The sequence below is a fragment of the Dicentrarchus labrax genome, unplaced genomic scaffold (genome assembly GCF_905237075.1).
Source record: "Dicentrarchus labrax unplaced genomic scaffold, dlabrax2021, whole genome shotgun sequence".
NCBI classification, from domain to species: domain Eukaryota; kingdom Metazoa; phylum Chordata; class Actinopteri; family Moronidae; genus Dicentrarchus; species Dicentrarchus labrax.
The window spans coordinates 14,611,714-14,636,018 of NW_026136716.1; the positions used below are offsets into that span (position 1 = coordinate 14,611,714).

At 38.9% G+C, this 24,305-nt stretch overlaps 1 protein-coding gene and 1 long non-coding RNA gene across 2 annotated transcripts in view; one reads left to right on the plus strand and one right to left on the minus strand.

Moving 5' to 3' along the window:
* prkx (protein kinase X-linked) overlaps positions 1 to 18,219 on the minus strand; it is a 41,919-nt gene extending 23,700 nt beyond the window's left edge. Inside the window, exons 1-3 of the mRNA XM_051427295.1 lie at positions 17,495 to 18,219; positions 7,117 to 7,285; positions 2,088 to 2,351 (exon numbers count right to left, since the gene is read on the minus strand). Of these exons, the coding sequence (XP_051283255.1) occupies positions 2,088 to 2,351; positions 7,117 to 7,285; positions 17,495 to 17,642 (581 nt within the window). The 5' untranslated portion in view covers positions 17,643 to 18,219. The remainder of the gene's footprint in view (positions 1 to 2,087; positions 2,352 to 7,116; positions 7,286 to 17,494) is intronic.
* On the plus strand, positions 18,130 to 22,308 carry LOC127378475 (uncharacterized). Its single transcript, XR_007888056.1, has 3 exons — positions 18,130 to 18,219; positions 18,491 to 18,594; positions 21,451 to 22,308. It is a non-coding gene; the product is annotated as an uncharacterized LOC127378475 (long non-coding RNA).
* Positions 22,309 to 24,305: the final 1,997 nt, after the last annotated feature.

Consider the following 24,305-nt stretch of genomic DNA (forward strand, 5'->3'; position numbering starts at 1 on the left):
AAAGAAGGGAAGAACTGAAACCGAGACAAGCCGCTAGCTCAGAATGAGAATGGATCCTGTGGAACAGGGAGACTTCCAAACAACACAGAGTCTTTCAATTCTAAGTTGAATTAAAAATTTCCAACAAATCCACATTGCATACAGACAGGCTAAATCTAAGTGTAGCTTACTAAGCAGCACAGCCTGTGGGAGGACGTACAGTACGAGCTCAGAGGTACAGTGTGGAGTGACAGGTGCTTTGTCATTCACTTCCTACTGACAATCAATCAAGCATCAAACACCAAGAGCCAAGAGCGGAGTATCCCCGACTGTCAGTCAGCAGCAGCCGCACACACTGTGGGAAGAAATGAACAGAAAAAACTCCAAATCCAAAAAAGATGCAATTTTAAAAAGTTCTGGTCTGATTCAATCACCTGTAACCAAGCAGCAAAAGTACAGCCTTTTAAAACATGCGTCATTGCACAGCTGTGCTTAGGGTGGCCATTTCCTTCACATCAAAAACGAGGACACTTTGCATACACAGGGACACGCAAGCAGATATTTGTTTGGTATGATCCGGTTTTAAATTCTAATGTTTTTCCACCAGATTCCATAAAGGTGCATACACATACCACATAGCTAATAATAAATATACACGATACAGCTCATGACAACGTGCCCTTCCAATTCAGATTACATAGGTCTAATAACCATCATACAGAAACTGTTCTTAATGTTTTTATCTGGATAGATAAAGGGTAAAAAAAATGCAGCACCTTCTGTTTCAGATGTATAGGCTTTGCCTATCTACATATGAGTATGAGCATTTTCAGAATTTCAGTCTCTTTAGCTCACGTTAGTTCTCTGTCGCTGAGAGATCTTGTGGCGAATCAACACATGGCTCATTTGAATATTAAAATTAGCCATGACACAAAAATTTAACCAATGAAATGACTTATTTTGACACACATTTTTAGCCAATAAGTATTAAACTAACGAGATAATGTGTCAAAAGGCGGACATTTTTTATTATTTTCTCAAAAGGAGGACATGGCATTTAAAATCCGGACTGTCCGGCCTAAAGCCGGACGAATGGCCACCCTAGCTGTGCTGGTCATTTTCCATGTTGGTCTCGTGTTTGAATAAACAATTGAGTCACTTTGACCTAAATGTCACGGCGGCAATCTGCTGAGGTCAAACCTGTGACATGTTTAATGTGAATGCTGTCACACTGACAGAAAGACCGCAGTTTAACAAACAACTGTGAAATAGCCTTTGTTATGTGGAACAATACATTTGCAGTAAAAATGAAAATCTTAGTGTCAAAATTCTGAGGTACTACACTACATTTTGGAGCCAGATGTTGTACTTTTTACTCCACGACATTTATTTGTAACTTTAGTGACCAGTTACCTTGCAGATTTACATTAATAATACAAATAGAAATAGAAATAAACTAATACATTATGATGAATTATTATAGATTAAATTCCCAGCAGTATAAAGTATCAAATTGAGCTTCACCTTTATAAGCTGCAACATTCAAGTGACAGTGATGCATCAATCATTATAATCCAATTATATAATACGTGTTATCCTAAATTGGCCATTCTGCACATTTACTTTTTGTACTTTAAGTATAGTTTAATGCTAACGCTTTTGTAATTTTACTTGTAACAGTGCATGTTTACACTGTGCTATTGCTACTAAACAATCTGGGTACTTTGTATGAATAATTAAATGCTGCAAAAGTGAACTATTCAGCGGCATCTACTCATTTTTCTTTATGGATTATACTGATGCTGAATTGACAAGAAGACTGTCAACATATGACACCCTTTAGCTTGTGTTTCTATAGTTATGTGCTTTTACGGACACCTAAGGAACTGTAAATATGTATATTTCTTAAAGGGAGTCTGGTGCAGGGAGCTTTAAGTTTGATTCAAACTGCTAATGTGTATTAATTTTAATGTTATGTCGCTACAACAAAAACACTGATTTTTACCACCTTTTTATCCCTTTCCTCGCTTATACTCATTCACTGTCAACCTTATAAATCCCTCTGCAGTTGTGGATGTCAAAATGGATGCTGACATTAGTTCTATCACCTGTCAGAGAGCTTCTTGGCGAAGCCGAAGTCGGTGAGGCGAATGTGTCCTTCGCTGTCCAGCAGGATGTTCTCAGGTTTCAGGTCGCGGTAGACGATTTCTTTGGAGTGGAGGTACTCGATGGCACATACGATCTCAGAGGTATAGAAGAGGCCAGTAGCGTTGCTGAAGCGCCCACGGCTGCGTAGGTAGCTGAACAGCTCGCCGCCCGGCACGTAGTCCATGAGCATGTAGAGGAAGCGCTCATCGTGGTGGGTCCAAAACCTGAGAAATGACAGGTCACACAGGTAGAACAATTGTAATTAATGCTGAACAGTAACTTCTTCAGTCCACAGTTGGAGGGTAAAAGAGTTAAAGTGCTGTCTGACAAGTTGAGGAAATCAGATAAAATAAGAGGCTGTATCAGTCTCAGACTCCTTTATCCCCCAGTGTGGCTTGGAGCAGTGTGCAACAACTATTTCAGCTGGAAGGGCACTTCAGAGGAATAAAAACAAGAGAGCACTGTCACTGATGAAGATGGAGGAGGCTCCAGTGTTTTCCATAAGTGCTGGCTGCTGGCCACAAAGACGATTACTGACTCTTCCTTACACTTCTGTTTTATCTCCACACATCCTTTTGCTTTTTCTGTTTTCCCAAGCTATAGTTAATCTACAATCACGTTAATATACTGTACGGCACAAACAACCATGTGTACATGTCATGTACTGTGTTACAACAATTCTCATATAACTGTCCAATCCATAATTTAGTCCTTCTTTTTCATGATGCTTTGCTCACCTGGATCCGTATTCACAATATATAAATACACAACCCATAAATATGCTGGCTAATATTTTCTTATTGTCGATCAATTGCATTGTACAGAATTGTCAAAGATAATTCTGAGGTCATTTGGATTCCATGACATAGTTTAACCACAAAGTTTATTTGTACTCCGTAAAATGTCTCACTCACAACATATCTTGGTCACAGATTCTTAAAGCTGCAGTAGTTGGACTTTCACTATAACCTGACAGTAGTACATGAGACAGATCTGTGGCTGGGCTGGCTTCAGAGCCAAGAAAGATGTTAAGTCTCATTCCCAGGTTGTCAAATACAGAGGCTGGGAGTATTAACAATCAACTGTCTACAAGCCACCAACTCAAGCCATAGGTATATCTTCCAGGGAAAATATGTTATCTAAAAACATATTTCATATTTCTGTACTACCCCTGGGTGAGGTGCGTGTGTGTGTGTGTGTGTGTGTGTGTGTGTATACTTCAGGTAGAATAGTTGAGATGGATTAAAGGTCTAGTGTTTGACATTGAGGAGGATGTATTGGCAGAAATGGAATATAATATTCATAGGTATGTTTTCATAAGTGTATAATCACTGAAATATAGGAATCATGGGATTCATGGAAAGTTTCTACTGTAACTGTCCTTGTCTGTCAATCACATATCACAGGCTATTCCCTGAGGAAAGCATTCTTTTTTTTTTTTTTTTTTATAACTGAAAGGTTATTCTGAAGCGAACCTGAGAAATAATGATGATAAACTTACATTGGGGGCTGGGCAATATAACCGAAAAATGTAGGACAATAAAAAGATTCATATCAGTTGATATTAATAAAAAAGGTAGAAGAGTCACAAAAGTAGGAGGGGATGCCATGCAAGGGCCACAGGTTGGAATTAAACCTGTGCTACTCAATAAGAACTCAGCCTTAGTAAATGGGCCGCACACTCTATAAGGTGAGCAACTGGGCGCCCCTCAAAGCACAAATTTAATGTTAATTATCTGTCACAGGGTACTGTTGTATCAATTGTCTAACGCCAAGACACTTTGCTATCGTTTTATTTCTCAGGCCTCACTTACAGTAAAGAAACAGCTGGGAAGTATAATAACTGATGGCAAGACCACCAACTAACAGCTATCTACAAATTCAGGATTTTACATTTCCTGTAGCTTTGATCACAGCTATGATAGTATCCAAAAGCTGCAGTCGTCTGTTTTCTAGATCAGAGTAAAACACAAGAGAGAAACAAAACTCCTAACTGCAGTAATTCGTGTTTTACAGAGCTCCAACACAACAAAAGCTGCACATGGTGAGCCTTTTTATTTGTTTAATTTAATAATTGTTTAATTTAATAGAATATCTCAGAGTTGGAGCCTAACCCAAAAAGCCTCTCATTATACTGTGTCTGACTTTCTCAGCCTTGTGTAACCTAAGATCATAGCAGCATACTGTGTTGTTTAATAAAAGGCTGAGGTGAATTACTTTAAAACTCTTCTTGTTTTACGCTTTAATGACCCCATTATGTTTTGCTTCATAAATACTCTATAGTTGGATCAGGCAACATAAGTCTTTATTTAATAAGTACTGTGTTTTATAAGCAGAAGGAAGAAATGTATAATGTATGTAAATGTATGTGTAAACTATATTAGATTTTGACAGTGAAACTTCAGCAAAGCATTAATGGGAGAGAGACTTAGAAATTGTTATTCATACTAGGAAATAGGAGTAAATTTGCTCAGGGATAAAACTGCTTCCCACTTAAGTAAAGAATATGCACGGAAGATACAGATGCAGTGTTTTATTACACCAGATAAAGTCCAATGTTTCGTGATCTGTGGAGAGAATCATGCTGATTTCACTCAGAGTCTGCTCCTTAAGCCTTCAAATTATATTGGATTTGTATCAGTGGGGAAATTTACTGTATTATAGAAATTCCTATCAGAATATGTCTATGATTTATTTTATTATGTATAATATCTACTGAGACAGTGGGAAACGTGAATATTTAATTAGATTTAAAAACGCATTTGCTTTAAAGAAATAGTTTATTTTAAGAACTATGCTTACTCCCTTCTTTTCAAGAGTAAGATGAGAGTCTGTGTGTTGATATGGAGTCCGGAGGTGGGTGGCCTAACTCTGCATAGCTTATTGTCACATTAATGTTGCCAGGTTTGGTACCACTGTGCCTGGACAGAGACCAAAATCAAAACCTACCGACCATAGTTAGTTCTATATGAGGCAATACAAAAGTACTGGTCGGATGGGTAAATGCTAAGCTACGCTAACCAAAACCTGACTCCAAAAATGTTCCTACAAACTATTCCTGTGAAATATATGACAAGAGGGTAGATGCTACATTATGGCCTCTTATTAATATGCAGAAATGTATTGACTATTCAGAATCAAGATGGGCTAAATGGATGAGATGTTGAAGGTTAAATTGAGTTAATGAGATTCAAGTCTACAATATGTAATGTACACAATTGACGAGGTTCCATTATCAGAAATTAATGGACAACGTGGAGGCCAGAACCGCCCGGCACCCAGCACTTATACCATGGTCATTTGGCAAAAAAAAAAGCCACGAGTCTGTTTCCCTGGTAACACCTATGGGTTTGACTAATACTTCGAACAGTCGTTACTAGTGGTGTCACAAGAACCGATACTTTGGTACCAAGTCAATGCCAAAGTTCTGAAACCACAAGGTTCTTGTTTTCTACACTATCATTAGGTACTGCAGATCCTGGGGCGCCCCCCATCTACTAAGGCAGATTCCTTGCTGCAGCGGCTGTGGGTTCGAGTCCAACCTGTATCCCTTTGCTGCATGTCATTCCCTCCCTCTCTCTCCCCCCTTTCCTTCTTCAGCTATCCTATCCAACAAAGGCAAAACTCAAAAATATATTTAGAAATAGGTACCGTGGACCCAATTATTCCAGACCTGACTGGGCTGCATATACGCCTAAAAGCAGTCTTTCCCATTAATTATAGACTGAGGCGGAGCACCACGGTCTAATTTGTCCTGCCATAGTTACATAATGAACTGAAAATATTTTTCGACCTCTCTTTTACATTGTATTTTGCGCCGTAATTTCAACAAAGCATCTTTCACTCCCAGTTAAGTATCCACAGATTAGTTAGTGAGTTAAGTGGTAAATTAAGTAAGAAAGCAATCACAGGAAAAGGGGCCACTGTTGTCGTTTGCAATGTCCAAATGTTTTTAACAAAGAAGTGTATGTTAAAGTAAATGGAGTTTATTGTTTTGGTTTTGGTTTTTACCATGGCATCAAATTGGGTATTGAGAATTGTGGAACTTACTTATCGCCTACTATATTTCTGGTATTGTGACGTCCCTAACTGTTACCATCCCTTTGAGGTTGTTATGGAGTGGAAACGTTGTTCACTACTCCAGTAAATAGGACAAACCTGAGATACAGCATGGCAACAGGGGACATTTCTGGTTTCCTCCACTCATAGAACCCTTTGGCTCAGCTACAAGCCAGAAAGCTAAGGTTATGCTAGCAAGATAGGTACTGACCACTGCAGAGCAGGAACACCCCACAAGAGCTGCAGTTTTGGATCCAGGCATCTAGCCATCACAATTTGGCCCTTGTCAAAGTCGCTCAAATCCTTCCGTGGATGCTGCACAAACTGTGGAGCATCATGGACAATGACTCCGACCATCAGCAGCAGACTGTTACCACCATGATGCACAACAGAATGCCACAGGAAATACTTTCCTCCTGAGGCCATCAAACCCGAAAACCCATCTACCTCATGCCAATTGAATCTCTCTCTTTCTCTCTGGATTACTCTCTTGTAGAGATTACGACTTTTTTATGGGACATAATGTACAATCATCGGACATTACTGTACGTGCAATATCATGGACATAATCATGAACACTCTGAGTGAATTGTATACACCTGTACTTTAGATTTGATATTGCACATACATGTATATGCAACCCACCAAGGATGATCCTTTCCATTAACCAGTTTATTTTCTTTATTGTGAACATTTTGGATTTGCAACTCATTGCTGCCGCACAACAATTTCCAGATAATAACTCACAAGTACAGTGTACCCCTGATAGAACCACCAGAATTACACTGTACTATAGATCTGTATTTCTAATTGGAATCAGTGTGTCAGAATGCACTGAAACACTGAACTTTGACCTTTTTCATTACAAAACATTCACCCAGTGGACCGCGACCCCCTCCCCCAAGCCCCCACCCTGGGGAGCAGACTCACAGTCGGATGAGGAAGGGGTGGTTGACCTCTGTCAGCACCTCCTTCTCGTTGTGGACGTGCTGCTCCTGCTTCAGTCGGATCACATCAGGGATCTTCATCTGCTTCAGGGCGTGGAAGGCCCTGCTCTTCTTGTCCTTGACGAGGAAGACGCGGCCAAAAGTCCCTGTGCCTGAGGTGGGGGGGAGACAGGGAGGGGGTGAGGATAGGGTTAGGATTAAGCACCGTGACAGGGAACTAGACCATGACAAATAAGTGCTTAGCTAACATTTTTGCATGTATTGATTGTGTTCGGGTGCCGTGTTGTACAACACTGATGTTCAAACCTATCATTATCAAAATGAAATAATTAAACGTACTACAAGGAGTTTTAACTGGTTATGAAACAGTCTCAGTTTAATACTGATGCCTTTATATGACCTACAGAAAAAAATTGTCTGTTTCTATATAGTTATTCTTAATGCCTGCCACCAGGAGGAATTCCCCTTGAAATCAATGAAACGTGGCAGTAGAAACACTACCACTTTTTACCACAGGAGCCACCAGAATCCACACAAAATAAAAGTTCCATGTAGCTGTTTTAATTGTTAAGATGATCACATTAAGTGGCACATTTTTTTTATTTATTTATTTTTTATTATAAAAAAATAAAATAAGTAACCCAAGCATTTCAGTTATAGACTTTTGGCAGGAAGGTTTGGAGAGAATTAAAACAGAGATGTGAACCAACATCAGCACTTTAGTGGCATGGTGAACCTGCCTACTGTCACTGAAATAGGTGCAAGTCCATGCAATACAATGGTTAGAGTGTGTATTTATTTTTCAGCAAAGGTTCTAGCAAAAGATTAACTGGTTTTGGTGCGCAGAGGCTGTGAACACTGCCACACTGACTCTTCCGGTCCAAAAAGGGGGACAGAGTTAACTGGTGGCAGCAGACTATGTTCAGGTTCTGGCTCTGAGCACAGACCAAACTTCTGACTGGGGGTGTCATGATTCTCCAAATCACTGATTCAATGTGACTTTTGATTTTAGATCTTTATTTTATCACTGACGACTATGACATTGTTGACTATTGATTAAAGATTTGTAAAGATCAACTGTCATTTAAATTTTCAAATGATTTAAAAAGATAAGCTACATGGTTTCAAGTTTGATACAACCGCCATTTCTTTGTTGGAATTTAAGGTCAATTTTAAATAATTCATTTAAAAAACAGTAACTGAAATTTGGTCACTAAATGGTAAACTACTGAGCAACAACTGCTCACCTGCAAAAACTGAGGTACTGGGAGAATTGTCGATCCTGCTTTTGATTTTGAAACTGAAACCTAATTTCAATCATTTTTCAATACAAAAATGATATTGTGACACCTCTAGTCGTGACGTGTGTAACCTTTAGGTAGCACAGATGTAGACTGTACAGTTACCTCCAGACAACACATGCAAACCGATTTTCATTACATAACATATTTATTTTTAATTGATTCTACAATGGTAACAGAATTTTAATGTTAGTCTGAATTTCCTTTTTCATGTTTTAAAACAGTGTGTAAAGTACTTCTTGTCATAGTTTTACACAGACATTTAAATTAGTATACAGTACCAGTATAATGTAGTATTATAGTGAATGTTAATTTTTATGTTATCTATGCATCAAAAGCTCCACTTTTAGAAGAAGTCTAAAACTGCCCATACAAGGTAGAAAATGACATCTTTAAATTATCTCCATGACTCCATCTTCCTCCATCTAAGATACTTAATTTAATATCAGCATAAAATGGAGTCTGAATGAAATGTCTGACAAAATGAGCCAAAATACACCCTGCTTTGATATCTAAACATACGGTGTCCACAATGTAGCTGTATGTAGCTAGACAGTAAATGTGATCAAATTGCTGCTTTTGCTCAAAAGGTGTTCTGACATGCACAAGGTTGGAAGAAGTATTCCAATCCTTTACTTATAGAAAAGTAGTATTACAACTCAATTGCGCAATTGATCGAATATTAATGGTGATCACAGTTCTGGCTTACCACAATTAAATAAACGTTACCATCCACGATTACTGACATTACTTGCTCGGCTCAGAGAAAATGCTACTGCATATCAAAGCAGGTGTTTCCTACACTAACAGCCAGCCACCACGGGTGATCAAGATGTAATGGTTTCATTTTTGGAGAGCTGTCACTCGTGCACACTCTGCTGCTGCAAGGTACTGGGGCAATTCCTGGCCAAAATCCAGTATTAAGTTACTGCTAACGAAAACTGAACATTTCCTACTGCTTCAGCTTCACATTAAAAGCATTTAACTGACGAAACACGAAGTTAACTTTTATTTTGAAGTAAGCTAGTCAAAAGGTGCAAAGTGTGAACCGGCCACTATTGTTCAACAAAAATACATCCAGAAAACAAGACAACCCTTTCAAGCGTACAGGAGAACCTACAGTGGGTGTAGTAATTACAGCTGTCAGATAAATGTAAGTGCAGTAAAAAAGTACAATAGAGGGCTACACAATATGGTAAGAATCATACTGCAATTATTGTGGATAGTGACTGAGATTTACAGTTAGTGGGATTAGAATTTTCATTTTCACATTAAAATCACGATGATGTGACATTTCTGTTTTCTTACATCTGGAGGACAAGATTTATAGCATAAAATGGAAATACTCAAGTAAAGTTGAAGGACCACAAAATTGTACTTAAGTACAGTACTTCAGTTAATCTACTTTCCATTTCCACTTTCGACTGGACATGCATCATGCTCCACCAGTTACAATGCCATGAGAAGTGAAGTGCTTGGAATTTAAAGTTTGTATTGCGTCACACTCAGCGAGTCTTCTCCTTCAGCAAACGCTGCTGTCACTGAGCCAACCAAAGCCAAAGTTAGCTCCCTCGAGTGTCCCCAACCAAAAACTGAAGGGCTTTCAATCAGTCTGCATTACTGGCTGACTGTTCTTTGCCCAGAGGGAGCACAGAGGGAGACTACTAAACATTTACTGTACATGCAGTGGTAACTTTAAGAACTGGACATTTTGGCTTCATAAATACACTCATATCGTAAGTATGTTGGCTGATAAGTAACTGACAAGTCAGTACAGAAAGATATGTTTGAGGTCATTCAGAAAAAGTGTCTCAGTTACATAGATTGTTCACCAGAGAGAGTGCGGATAAGTATTGGTCACATTAACCAAATAATCAGATATAGGGCATCCTTATGTGTTTGTGTAAAAAAACAGGTTTCCGTCAGCCTGAAGAATCCAGTATCAGTGAGACACTGATGAAATGACAGGCTGTTATTATCGATCTTATGCATGTAAGAGCACTGTCTTCCTGTAAAGTGTCGTTAGTGGGTTTCACGTCTTTTGTGTACACGTGTCAGTGATATTTAAATGAGACTGCTATCTTTAATCCCATGTGATCTGTAAACAATATCACTGACGCTCTCAAGTATGACACATCTGCTTCATATCTGGTGCAATGAACAACATAACATGGTTCCCACTCCCATTTCTTTTCTTTTCATTTATACTTTTAAAAAAACGTGTGTCTGAGGTTCTTTAAATAAACTAGAATGCTCCATTTCTCTGACAGAAAACACAATTGCAGACAGGATTGACCAGGGGAACCAGCTCAGAGCGGGATGGCGAGACACCGAAGTGGGCAGGAACAGCTGGGAATCCTGCAGGAGTGGGCAGGTTCAGGGTAGAAAAACCAGTCCTCCTGGAGGCAGAACCACTACACTTTCTGTGGCCTCATATTGCCTGCAGCTCTGTTGTTCTTGTCGTTTTATTCCAGCATTTGGCATTTCAGTCCTGCGGTGTTGATGAGCAGTAAGGGAGACAATAAATGGCTGATGACAATATGTGATATAACAGCTACTCTGAGTCAGAACCACTGCAACTTCCTAATGAAATGCTGGCTGTTTCGTTCCTCTGCTTCACCAACAATGAACCTTTGTCTCACGCCTCTTAGAGTTGCCATGGCAACAGAGAAACAGCAGTACACCGTCTCTGTCAGGTGAACTCCTCCTTTCTCCATAATGTCAAACTTTTCAAGCAATAATAATGAAAAAAAACAGCTTTAATGTAACCACATCTGCTGGAACATCCTGAAGAGGATTCCAAGGTTCCTGGTTTTCTCCGCTCTCATAAAGCCAGCGAAGGTTGTTAGTTAAAGACATTTTATAAGAGAGATAAATGTGAAAATGACATCAACTGTAAAACCTGTGAAGAATAAGCCTGAACTAATTTATCACACCAATGAAGTACTATTGCCTGACTGTTGCATCAGCTGACATTATCCCCAAATATAGTTTGTCACAGATTTTGCCGTATATGTCAGCCGGTAAATAACAACAAACTGCGGTATAGAAATGTCAAAGATATGTTTAAGGTGCTTCAGAAACAACGATCTTAATTACAAAGTTTGTTTATGTAGGTTCATTTTGTGTTGATTCTCCCCTGTGGACAAGAGCGGTAGTGTTTTTGCCACCTTGTCTCTTGATGTGAAGGGGAATCTGACTACACAGAAATAACCAATCTTCTCGCTGATGGTCTTGTTTGTTTATGTAGGTCACATAGTGGCATCAGCTTTAAATTCGCTAAAATTAGAGTTCTACAACAAGAAAACACAAGGAGAAGAAGCCATTCCTTTTGATGAAGAGGCAGGAGGAGCTGTCAGGTATCTAACCCCACTGCTTCTCTGCATAACAATGTGCTAAACTGGTGTAACATTTCACCTCGCTCGACAACCCCTTCTCTGCACAAGGCCTGCATTGTGCGAGTGTTAAAACACATACATGAAAGGGAAAGAAAAACAAGATAAGCTATTCTCTCCGCACACTTAGTCGTGTTATAAATCAAAAGGCTGCTTCTTTGGTATTTCCTGTTGTTATCAGAAACCACGCGGGGACAAAGGCGACTGACAGTGAGCCTCAGCCTAGAAATGGCTAGTTGATTTCAGAGAGTAATGCACTGTAACTGATATTTACCCCCTTTTGAAACTGGGTCATCCCTGACTCCTCTTCCACCTGCTCTGTTTATGGGGCTATAGGAAAACAAATGCACCGCACGCAACTCTTTAAATTCCTGTTGTGCTGGCAGGATGCAACTTTTATGAGTAACAGATTCACACGAGCCAGTTAAACAAATCCCTAAATATCATGTCGGGCATGGCGGTGCTGCTGAGGAATTCATTTGCTCTAACAGGACCGCTGTTGCCTTCAAGTTATATTGTGGGTCATATAGGCTACCACAGCATGCGACAGCAGCACATAAATCTAATGGCGCAAGAGAGTTGCCTCATGATTTCAATGACAATTAAACAACAGCAGGCAGATAAAGAGCTTTAGCTGATTTGTTTTAGGCAGCAAATCCCTGTCATCAGACAAAATGGCTTGGCAAATTGGATTTTTATGCAGGGCTCATGAGCTTGGAGATTTCTCCCAACAGCACAGGATGAATGCCGTTCCCTGCTGCACACCTCCCTGACAGGCATTAAGCTCAGGCTTTGTTGCCCGCACGTAGCTTAATGCACATTATTGAGCTAGATGTCTTCCATAAAGAATGCGGCATGAGATCATAAATCACAGTGTATGTTAAATCTGCCCGCAAAATCAAACTATTACTATTAATGAAAAAGGTTTGAGCGATGCAGTGTCATCACTCTGTAGTGTTTGCTATCAATTCCATCACCATCTGGCCTTTTATGATCACTCTGCAGCACTGTTACACTGTCAACTGTAAAACACAGCACTGATGTTGATGGAGAGGGCAAAAGACTGGATAGATGGGTCCTGTTCTCCAGGCAGAGAACTTATGCTGTTTTTATTTATTATGTATTGTTTTACTTACAAAGCTCAATGTCATGTGCTTGTGCGCCTGACTGACTGTCAGTCACTGCGAGCAGCTCTTCCACATTTTTCTACAGTCATGTGTTTTGTCAATACCAAAATGTCTCTAACAGTCTCTAACAATTTGCATTTCCTTTCAATCATTTGGCATTTTACCTCCTAAACTAGCTTTGGAAGTGTACAAAAAAGGGCTTGAACAAAATACGTGACTAGGGATTGGACGATATACGATATTATCTCGTATCGTGGTAACACTTTTGTGATCATCGTGAATCGGGATAATCGTGAATATCTTCACATGGCTTGACTTGAAAAAGCGCTCTAGCTCACAGCACACAGTCCTATGTTCATTTCCTAATTTATTTTTAGGTCTTTGGGGAGTCCGCATCTTTCCAGTCATTACAAGATCTTAACCCTGTCACCTTGGTTGAAGGCTCGGCTTGCCCGTTGTATCCCCCACAAAAAAAGGTAAACCAGATGTGGAAATAGCTTGAATTCTATCTATCTATCTGTGATGCATAAATATATATGTTTAACAAAATGTTTAAAGTGATTCCAGTATGTTTTAATGCATATGAAGTATGAAGTATATTTTCATAATTATCGTGATAATATCGTGTATCACAATTATTTTGGCTCCTGATCTCCTCAAGCCCTATTCTACGCCCAAAGTCCTTAGATCTGCTGACCAATCACTACTCTTCATTCCACATTCCCAATAAAAATCTAAAAGTGAATTTTTTGGACTTAAGCATACTTTTTTAATGCTATTATTCAAATGGTTTGAAAAGTACCGAAGCTAAAAAAAAACCAGATCGACAATCAGATTTTGAACCAAAGGCTGCACAGATGAAACAATGGGAGAGACAATCCGCTGGTTCCAATTATGTGCTCAGTGACTTTTTCTATGTGCCGAAAGTTAAATAAAATTTTAATGAAAAAAGATTATACTATTTTGTGTGCCTAGGACTTTTTCCTTTTTACTGTGTCAAAATAGGTACGAATTATCGTGTTTTTACACTAGTAAGTTTAAAATTCTGCTATCATGACAAACTTGTGGATGGAAGGAATGTGTATTAAGTTTAATTCTTCTTTATTCATATTATGTTTCAGTTTTGTCACGTTCGCCGACTTCCTTCCTCACTCTCTGACATACCCCGGACGTTACAGCAACAAGTCAAGTAAAAAATGAATTACCTGAATAAAATGACATTTCTTTGAACATTGTTGGAAACATTTGGGATAATGTAAGCGCACAACTCAACAGAACATGTAACATAGGTCCTGTTTAACTCTCATATATAATCAGAATCAGAATCAGAAATACTCTAATAATCCCCGGGGGGAAATTACTTTTTATATATATAAATATATATAATATAATTGTAAATACCAACTTAGTCTTGAGGCATCTGTGAAATCTGGTAACTTATGGGTGGCATGTGTCATTGTTTTTGATGTTAGAATTAACTGAGTAAGAATTAAATATGACCCTGTATTTGTGCTCTTTGCCTTACATATCTTCCTTGGGCAGATTATTCCTATTTTTTTTAATGACGACTCATAAAAGATCCTCGCTGAGTAAGAGCTTGTGTAATCCCATGATGTAGGTGTGACTCAAACTTTGGACAAGTTAAACAGTGATGATTAAGTCGCTGAAGGGCAGGTCGTTGTCTGAACATGGACTAACATTGGCCAAAGCACACACCCCTGACAGATGGAACATGACTTCAGGCTGTTTCTGAGCAGTCATTGTCTTCCCGTGAATTTTGCTAATAACTGATCTATCGAGCACTGAGTTTTGAGAAAATATGAACTGGTTCGCTGCTGCAGGCTTGAGTCGTTGCTGTTTGGAGTTCTCCATGATGATGAAAACAGCACAAAACACAACACACGCAAAACTATTCTTGATGGGTTATCATGTGGTTTGGATTCACCAGATGTTAAACTCCCAATTTTAAGTGTTAAATTATCCATACAAAGCCATACAAAGAAGAAACATTCACTGCTTGGTTTCATCAAAGACATGAGGAATTGTGCTCTTTTTAGCCCTTAAAAAAATGAAATATTGGTTACGTTCACACTGCAGTGACCCAAATCCCCTTTTTTTTGGCTCATGTGACTCAGATCAGTTTTTTACATGGAATCCAACCAAAACCACTTTGATCTGTGGTCCTAAATCAGAAACAGCTTGTCATATCCGAATTTATGCAAATATAGCCCTAAGGCTATGTTCAATTCTGATTTTTTTTTTTTTTTTAAATGTAACCAATATGAGATTCCAGTGTGAACAGGTCAGGGTCTTGAATTTATACGCATGTGCAAAAGAACAGTAATAGACGTCACACACGTACTCTGTTGTACGGGAGTAAACCTGGAAGCCACTGATGTCAGCATTTACGGTTTCTACAATGTGCTTACGAAGCCAAGTGACTCATGCCAGCCAGACAGCTAATGTGCACGGTAACCATGGCGATGGGAATCTATCTTAGCTGTTGATTGGCCACGTGCGCTAGTTGTGACTTAACGTCCAAACTAGTTAGGTTACGCCCATGGTAATCAGGTTGTGTTCTGATTTATTCTCAATTAAATTAATATATATACTTAACATGACCAATAGATACCATCAAATTTATCAGGTTTTGAAACAGCTAAAAATAGTGACAGTATCATGACTTTGATGCAGTGAATGCTTCCTCATGCCATAATGAGAATGCAGACGGAAGAGTTCAAATGTTAAAAATGTGATCTAAAATTAGTTTTGTTGAATGTAACACTGCATGCAAAAAACACTAACTACCCTGTGGTACTTTGTATACTTTATTTGAATGTCTCCCTTGTTGCCCTGCAGTATTTCGATCAGAGCGCAGGATGAGCGGTTTTCCACACAACAACATTATAAGACGATTGTGGTGGATCAACCTCAACCAGCAGCACCAAACTAAGTGTACAGAAGATAAAGGACGAAGTAGGTCAGCTGAGACTGGGTGACATATTGATAAAGTACTGATATCCTGATATGAGCATATCAGCTCAGATTCTTCCTGCAGCCGGGGCTGGATGATAGGATGTAAAATCTATAGCACAATGAGCTGTCACATTTATCTCAATACCACCAAATATGACATGTATTTTCAATATGTCTGTACGTGATGTTTGAACTGATTTACAGTGCGACCCAATTTTCAATTCTGGACTAGACTTTTCAACTGATTAAGGTTGGTAAAAGTTGTTGTAATTTGATCATTTTGTTTATTGTCCAGCCCTACATGCAATGTGATTATAGATTGTCACTTCTTGGTTCAAAGTGATTCAGGTTTCTTAAATTACCAAGCTGTCAAGCTGTGCAAAATGAAAAGTGAATGTGTGATTTGGCCTTGACAACTAACTTCTGTGTGCAATTTCCTTGGGAAAGTGTCAATTTGATATCTAAATCTGGATTCAGGGTTTCTGCAGGTCTTCAGCAAGACTTTTAAAGACCTTTTAAGATTTAACAACAATTTAACAACTATTTTACGTCCATACTGGTAAAGTAAATACCAGGATATGAAGGAAAATCGCTACTGGTTCCAGGTTGCTTTCCTTTTGTAGTTGTTGCAGCATGATGGATACAAATCTTCCCAAAAACTAGACTGAAAAATCCAACTTTATGCAAGTAACGTTAATTTGATGAATCCCTGTCAAAATCATATTTAATGCCTTAAATTCAGATTATTTTTCCTTTACGACCCCGTGGACAACCTGAAATAAAATATTCCAGAAGCAACAGCATTAAATGCCACAATTTAATTAAGAAATATCATATTAAAAAATACATAAACAAGTATAAGAATCTGACACTCAATGACAAATTTCCATGCTTTGACATTTTGAAGTCATTTCTCAAGCATTCTCTGGTTCCAGCGACTCAAACAGGAGAATTTGCTTTTCCTTGTCTTACATTACATTTATTTTGGTTTTGTACTGTTGGGAAATCAAAACAAGAAATGCAATGACGCCACCTTGGAGTTTAGGTTAAATTGTCATGGGCAGTTGTCACCGTGTAATGATCAAATGATTGATAGTTTAAACAAGAAAAGCACTGACAGATTACTAATCAAGATTTGATTATTTGTCATTTCACATGCAGAAATGACAAACATTCACTAATTCCAGCCACTCAGACGTGAATAATTGCTGATTTTATGTTTTATGAAAGAAAACTAAATCTGTTTGGGTTTTTAACTGTTGGTTGGACAAAACAAATCCAATATGTCAACTTGGGACATTGTAAAGTGGAATTCTTTCTTAACCTTTTTTTAATAATGAAACTTATAAGAAGTTACAATCCTGCTTGAACTATTTTGATTGTCATTACTACAGTTCTGAGGTTCAATATGTAAGCCTACTGCATTATCTTCTCCTATGTTTTGTTATTAAATATATATAAATACAGTAGATGCATAATCTCCAGTATTTCACTGTTCTGTCTGTCTTGAAGTTTGGGGACTTCTGTATGTACAAACAGTCATTCATGTGCTTGTAACTCACCAACTGTAGCAATGGTCTCCAGGTCATCAAGGCAATATATCCGGTTATTTGGTGAAGCCTCTCCAGCTGAACTGCTGGCGTTGCTTTTACTTTCTTTCAGGGAGTTGGTCTCACTGTTGACTCCGACCTTTACTTTGGAGGACGCCATTTTTGTATATTTTCGGGGACTAGCTGACTATTTGTGTTCATAAATATCCAGTGGGACGCAGACAGAGTTCATATCGTACATTTCTGGACGGAGGGAGTTATCGTCAGTTCATCTTCTTTGTCTAGCTTTGGCAGTGCAGACTGTTTTCGGACAGTGACGCCTTCAACATTTGGTTAAAGTGAGCAGACAAAAGTGGCTAACGTTTCTGTTAACAAGTTCGGCAAACTAACAGACAATAGGTAATGAAGCCACCGACATGAGTGAGACAAAGAAGCTGGTGACAGGTGCACAGCACTGGCACGTAGCGTTAGCGACTTTGGTTAGCAGCTAACAACCCATAGTGAGCTAATGGGAGATGTACCGCAACACTGGAGGTATGGAAGGGAAGCGGAACAAGAGAAGCTCCGGAAAGACTGTCTGCTGGTCCGGAATAAAAGAGACTTTTAAAACCTCACTAACTTGATCAATTCCATGGCTTTTCTCACTCAACTTCGCAGGTTTTCTTCATTATTTACTCAGCTACAACAGCAGACCTCACCCAGCAGTTCTTCCTTGTGTCCACATCAACCAGGAAGAGGTACAGTATCAGTGTCCAAATAATATCCGGTCAGGACTTTCAGAATAAAACATGTTAACGTCTCCACGGCGATGTTAATAAGTAACTCCAAGTCCGCGAGAGAATGTCATTGTTTTTTGTCACGATAAATATGTTCAAGATGAAAAAATATTAATATTTTTGCTGTAATTAAGTAACCGAAGTGCCGGTTTTTATTTAATTATTAACACGTTTTAGACTTAACTGTTCAACTTCCTGTATGTTCGACCTAACTGTATGTACCTTGACACAGTTGGATGACAGGAGCTGCGTGTTGACAAAATGCAGCCAATGAAAATGAAGCCGTCCCGCACATCAACCAATAATGTTTGAGGAAGGGTGTGGTGATAAAGACAGGTATGATGAACTAAAAAAAAATCCAAATCAAGCAACATACGGTTAATGAAATACATTTAGGTAAAATAAAATAAAAAGTCCAGACATGTAAATATAAAAATAGTCTGGTTGGAACAGTGGTGTGTGTCTGATATGTTTTTTTCTGCAGACAAAAAGTATAATTTCCATATTAAAATCCTTAATAAGAAATCTACTCCTATTACTTCCTTCTACCTCATTAAGAATTCAAGAATCTAAAAATATGCAAATTGTGTTCATTTCTAAAGTTTTCCTGCTGGACCTAAGATGTCTCCTACTTCACTGTTAATTTCATTCTCAGTGTATGTGTACTGGTGGCTTCATGTTTCTATATCATGCTTGTAAAAGTTGAATACTGGACCAGGATTGACTTCCAAACTATTTGACCTTTCACCCAGTCCACATCAGGTGAAAATTTCCCTGTGGTCTATGGCAACTTATCTTCAAACTTCCATGAAATTGATTTATGAAACACATTCATGCTCTCAAACCCATGTTTAAACGTCGTAAAACAGTATACGACTTGCAACACAAAGATGAGCAGATAGGACATAATTTACTGATCTTCATGAGATTTAGGCCTAAAGTCACTTGCTGGTCTTTTCCAAGCACATTCATGCTTCCAGCTTACGACTTGCAACACAAAGTGTAGGATTTTGACTTGAATTGGGTCTTGCTGGTCTTGAACAGCGACATATATAAAGATGAACGACGCTTATTTTGCACAGGAGGGATCAGGGTGTCAGCTGTCAATCATCATGTGAAACACTCTTTTGATAGCATCAAATAACTAATAAAAACAAAACTTATAAGAAAAATTGTAACATTAACATACATAGTTTGGCTAAACAAATAAATGTCCCATCTGCTAACATGGAGGGGGCAGGGTTTATAAACTATACTGCAACCGGCTTCTTTTTAAGGAAGCTGTCATGTTGTACAACTGTATATATGTCGGTGGTCTTACTTATAACCAAGACAGGGGGAAATGGTGGAATTCAATTTACAGCAGCATTAATTGATTTTTTCCAGACCTCTGGGGGCAGCAAAACAAGCTGTAAACACAACACTGACCTATTATTACCCTATATGGTGAACTTGTTATCAAACAGCTACTTATTTGCGCATCCAGCAGATGCTGGATGATGCTTCTCTCTCTGGTTTGGTCTCCACCAACTCCTTTATCAGAGGTTTTACACTGAAAACAGCTGCCTCCTGCTGCTGCAAAGGACGAAAATAAAAGTTTTGAAAATGAACAAAAACAGTGTGAGGAGCTAAATGAGCTAAAAGAGCCTAAAAAAGAGTTGAAGGAAACTGCAAAGTTGGATAATTCTCTGTGGGTTGGACACCAGTGGTGACCTCCACGGCTGGTAAATGATGCCAACGCAGAAGTGCTTAAAACTGCAGTTCCTCAAATGGCCACTTGAAGCTGGCTACAGAAGTGAGTCAATCTCCAGAACCCCCCTCATGAAAACGGTTTTTAAAAAAATGTTTCCCATTCATGATAACTGTACGTGGGGTGGATTTTTATATAACTTATAGTAAGGCTGAAAGTTATGCATAATTGGCCTCTTTTCTGTTGTTCCAGTTTTATTTATACAGTACAGTATTATACATTTTTTGCTGATTTCAATCCAATATTGCTTTTCAAATGCATAAATGAGTGTAAGTCCCCTTTAATTATCCCATAACTCTGAAGGCTATACTGGGATACAGGGTTAAAGTTGTCAGGGGGCAAAAGAGGAAACTCAAGACATCTGTGCCCCTAACATAGACTTAAAATACACCAACCTGAGTCAGCTGCCCTTCACTGCAGAAGAGGACTGAAGTCCTGGTTGGACGCTGTGACTGCTTGGGACTGATTCATTTAAATATGGCTTGCGGTGTTGCTCTGCTTGCTTTGAAGTCCTGTCTGTCCCACAAATGAATATTTTACACTGACATAACTCTCCCTCAGTGTGGCATTAGCCTCCTCTGGACTAAATAAATCAGCACAATCCTGCATATTAGAGCAATATAAAGTATGGAATGTGTAACACAAGCACATTCATTTTAATCAAAGATCATTCAGATTTTCTGATTTGCACATTCAGTTATTTCATAGTTTTAAAGTTTTGTGACCACATTAGCAATGCAAAGCAGGGTGGCTCTCTATTAGTATTCATGCTTCAGACTGTCTGCAGCATGAATGGAATAAAGATGCGTTTGATTTAGACAGAGGTGGCCTAACATTTGCACTTGCGTCCTCAAGCTGTGAAACTATTTTGGCGCTCCACTATGATACTGCCACAGCTCCTCTAAAGCTGTCTGTCAAACACAGAGAAAAGCAGAGAGGCTTTTAGGAGGATTTCAGTCTGAAAGATAAGGTTTTTGTGGAGGGCTTCTGATTCACCTGATGTGCTTGAAAGAGTTATCTTGATGAGTGAGACTTTAAGTAATTATGTTAACAAAGAATGTCTTCAGCGATATCAGCTAATGATCTGCTATCATGGACCAGGTTTATTAAACTGACTTCAGTGATTAGGAGAAAATAAGGAATTATGACATTTAATTATGGTACAACTCTTCATTCATGAAAAAAACCTTTCCATATCCTAAACTTTTGGAATATCAAATATCAGTTCTTTTTTTTAAATTGGCTTTTGGAAAAGACCAAAAGAAACCTGCACACTATACAGGAAAGAGTTAAGATGATGGGCTCATGACTAGAGTCTTTCCTCTTTATCAATGTATCAGTATTTCCTATGTGCAAAATTGTGAATTCAACTGTTACTTGCTTATTTATTATAGCTTACTTTTTTATTGATACTTCTTGCTGTTACCGGTTCTGTAGTTCAGACCATCTTTGTCGAGTCCAAGGCCAGGACTAGTCCAGACCAAGTCCAGAGTCATTATCTAAAGAGATCGTCACTCTAGATGGCATTACCTTGGGCTCCAGCCCCACTGTCAGGAATCTTGGAGTTATCTTTGATCAGGATATGCCCTTCAACTCCCACATAAAGCAAACCTCTAGGACTGCCTTTTTTCACTTAACATAACATTGCAAATCCGACACATCCTGTCACAGAGAGATGCAGAAAAACTAATCCATGCATTTGTTACTTCTAGGCTGGATTACTGCAACTCTTTATTATCAGGTTGCCCCAATAAGTCCATTAAGACGTTACAATTGATTCAGAACGCTGCAGCACGAGTACTGACATTATATTTCTCCTGTATTAGTTTCTCTGCATTGCAATTTAAAATCCTTGTTCGCACCTATAAAGCTCTTTATGGTCAGGCACCTTCATATCTTAAAGAGCTCATAGTACCTTATTACCCCTCTAGAAAACTATGTTCTCTGAAATGCAGGGCTACTTGTGGTTCCTATAGCTTCCAGTTTGGGTTCGGGAGGCAGACACCCTCTCCACATTTAAGAGTAGGCTTAACACGTTCCACTTTGATAAAGCTTATAGTTAGGGCTGGATCAGGTGAGTCCTGAACCATCCCTTAGTTATGCTGCTATAGGCCTACATTCATGTTCCATTAATGCATGTTACTAACTTCACTTCTTCTCCAGAGTTTTTGTACTTTCTTGTCTCACAGGTTCTCATGGATCCTGGTTGTGCCTGCTGCCGTGGTCCTGCTTGACTTTCATTCTTCTTCTTCTTCTTCTTCTCCTTCTTTTTCTTCTTCTTCTTCTTCTTCTTATTAATATTATTATTCCTCATCGTTGTGGCGTTTGTCATCATCATTAGTTACTTCTACTAATATAGTTGTTGCTATTGTTGTTGCTGTGCACCTTTATCTCTGTCTCTGTCCTTCTCTCTTTACCACCCATCCCATCACCCCTCTTTCTCACTACACCCCCCCAGCCCCCTCTCTCCTGCTCTCTCTCTCTAACCCCAGCTGATCAAGGCAGCTGGCCACCCACCTAGAGCCGGGCTCTGCCTGGGGTTTCTGCATCTTAAAATTTTTTTCCTTGCCGCCGTCGTCAAGTGCTTGCTCATGGTGGGAACTGTTGGGTCTCTAATAGGACTAGGAGTATGGTCTAGACCTACTCCATTTGAAAAGTGTCCTGAGATACAAATAAAACTGAATTGAAAATTGAAAATTGAAAATTGAATTGAATTGAAGTCCAGAGCGGTATTGAGTCAAGTCAAGTCAGTAGCGGCCAGCGCAGCACAAACTGCAGCTAGTCTCTGAAGGCATACAACCGCAGGGCAGTAATTCAGTAATCCCAAGGTTTGGACCAAATTAACTGAACCAGAGATACATTGCCATCACATTATACCAAGATATTATTGTCAAGTGTTGGTCAGAGGAAAGGCCATAAGGTCACTCAGATCATCAAGAGTCATCCTGTGGTGATTATGAATATCAGACAGAAGTTAAAGCCAGCAGCTTCTGTCATAGCTGTCCTGGAACTGATGCCTTCCCACGCTAAATGACCAAGATGTGACTGTCTAATATGCCTGAAGTATGAGCAACAGTAGCTTTAAATGCAACCATTAAAGTCACAGTGTGTTCTTGACCAAAAAGTATGTCTCTGACATAAGTCATGTGATGCATGAATGCGACTCCTCTCTGTGGGTCTTTTACCACCATTATGTCTCTCATAAGTGCCTCTCCCATCTGCTGAAGCCAGACTGTAATATGGTCATCCAACTGTGTAATTTGCCTTTGCAAAGTGTGCCCCCCCCACACACACACACACGCACCACTACATTTCATGTCTAACCCTCCTTCTCTAGAAGTTCTCCTCCTGCTCTTAACGCTGCCTCCTGGCTGCTATTTCAGCAGCTGCAGTGTTATCAGGATGATGACTATGGTGGGGGGCACTGAGAAGTGAAAACAGTGTTGGTGGGGACGTGTTCTTAAGCTGCTTGATGTTATAATGGTCTGCCTTCTCATAAATCCGCCCAGTGGTCATAATTCCTGTCTGATTTTTTTATGTATTCTCTTTGTCCCCGTCCTTACATGACCTTTCCCTGTACTCAAGGAGGAATCAAAGAGAGGACGGGGATATAAGAGGGACTTCAGAATGAAATAAGTTTTTAATACTGCATAATTTAATCTTTAATCAGGGTTTTAGGAGAGTTAAGGTTAGTCATAAATGGACATGTTAATATGAAGACAGTAGCTGCCTTACTATAAAATGATGGACTATGTTTCCCTTAAAAAACAATCATAATAATGTTTATAGGCTTACAGTACCTATATGTAAATGTTTCACATGTATAATGTTTCACTTTCGTTAAACAAATGTTCCTAAATGTGAATTTGTGTCTGATACAATGTCTAATAAAAATCTGTGTTTCTCCAATGCAGTCCAATGGAACAGGGGCTGTGAGCCAAGCTGCTAACGTTAGCTAAGCTTGTTTCTCTGATAACTTAGATAGATAGATAGATAGATAGATAGATAGATAGATAGATAGATAGATAGATAGATAGATAGATAGATAGATAGAGATAGCTAGAAGTTAAAAAAACTTTATTAATCCCCGAGGGGAAATTGGGTCGTTATGGAGCAGCCAGGTACATTAAAATACAATAAAATACAATAGAACCAAATACAACAATAGAATAAAGTACTTGGATAGAAAATATAAAAAAAGATAAAAGATAAAAAGGTAGGTAAGGTTTTAGTTGCAAGATGGTGGTAATAGTACTGATGACATGATGGTAGTGTTATTGTTAATGACAGTATATAA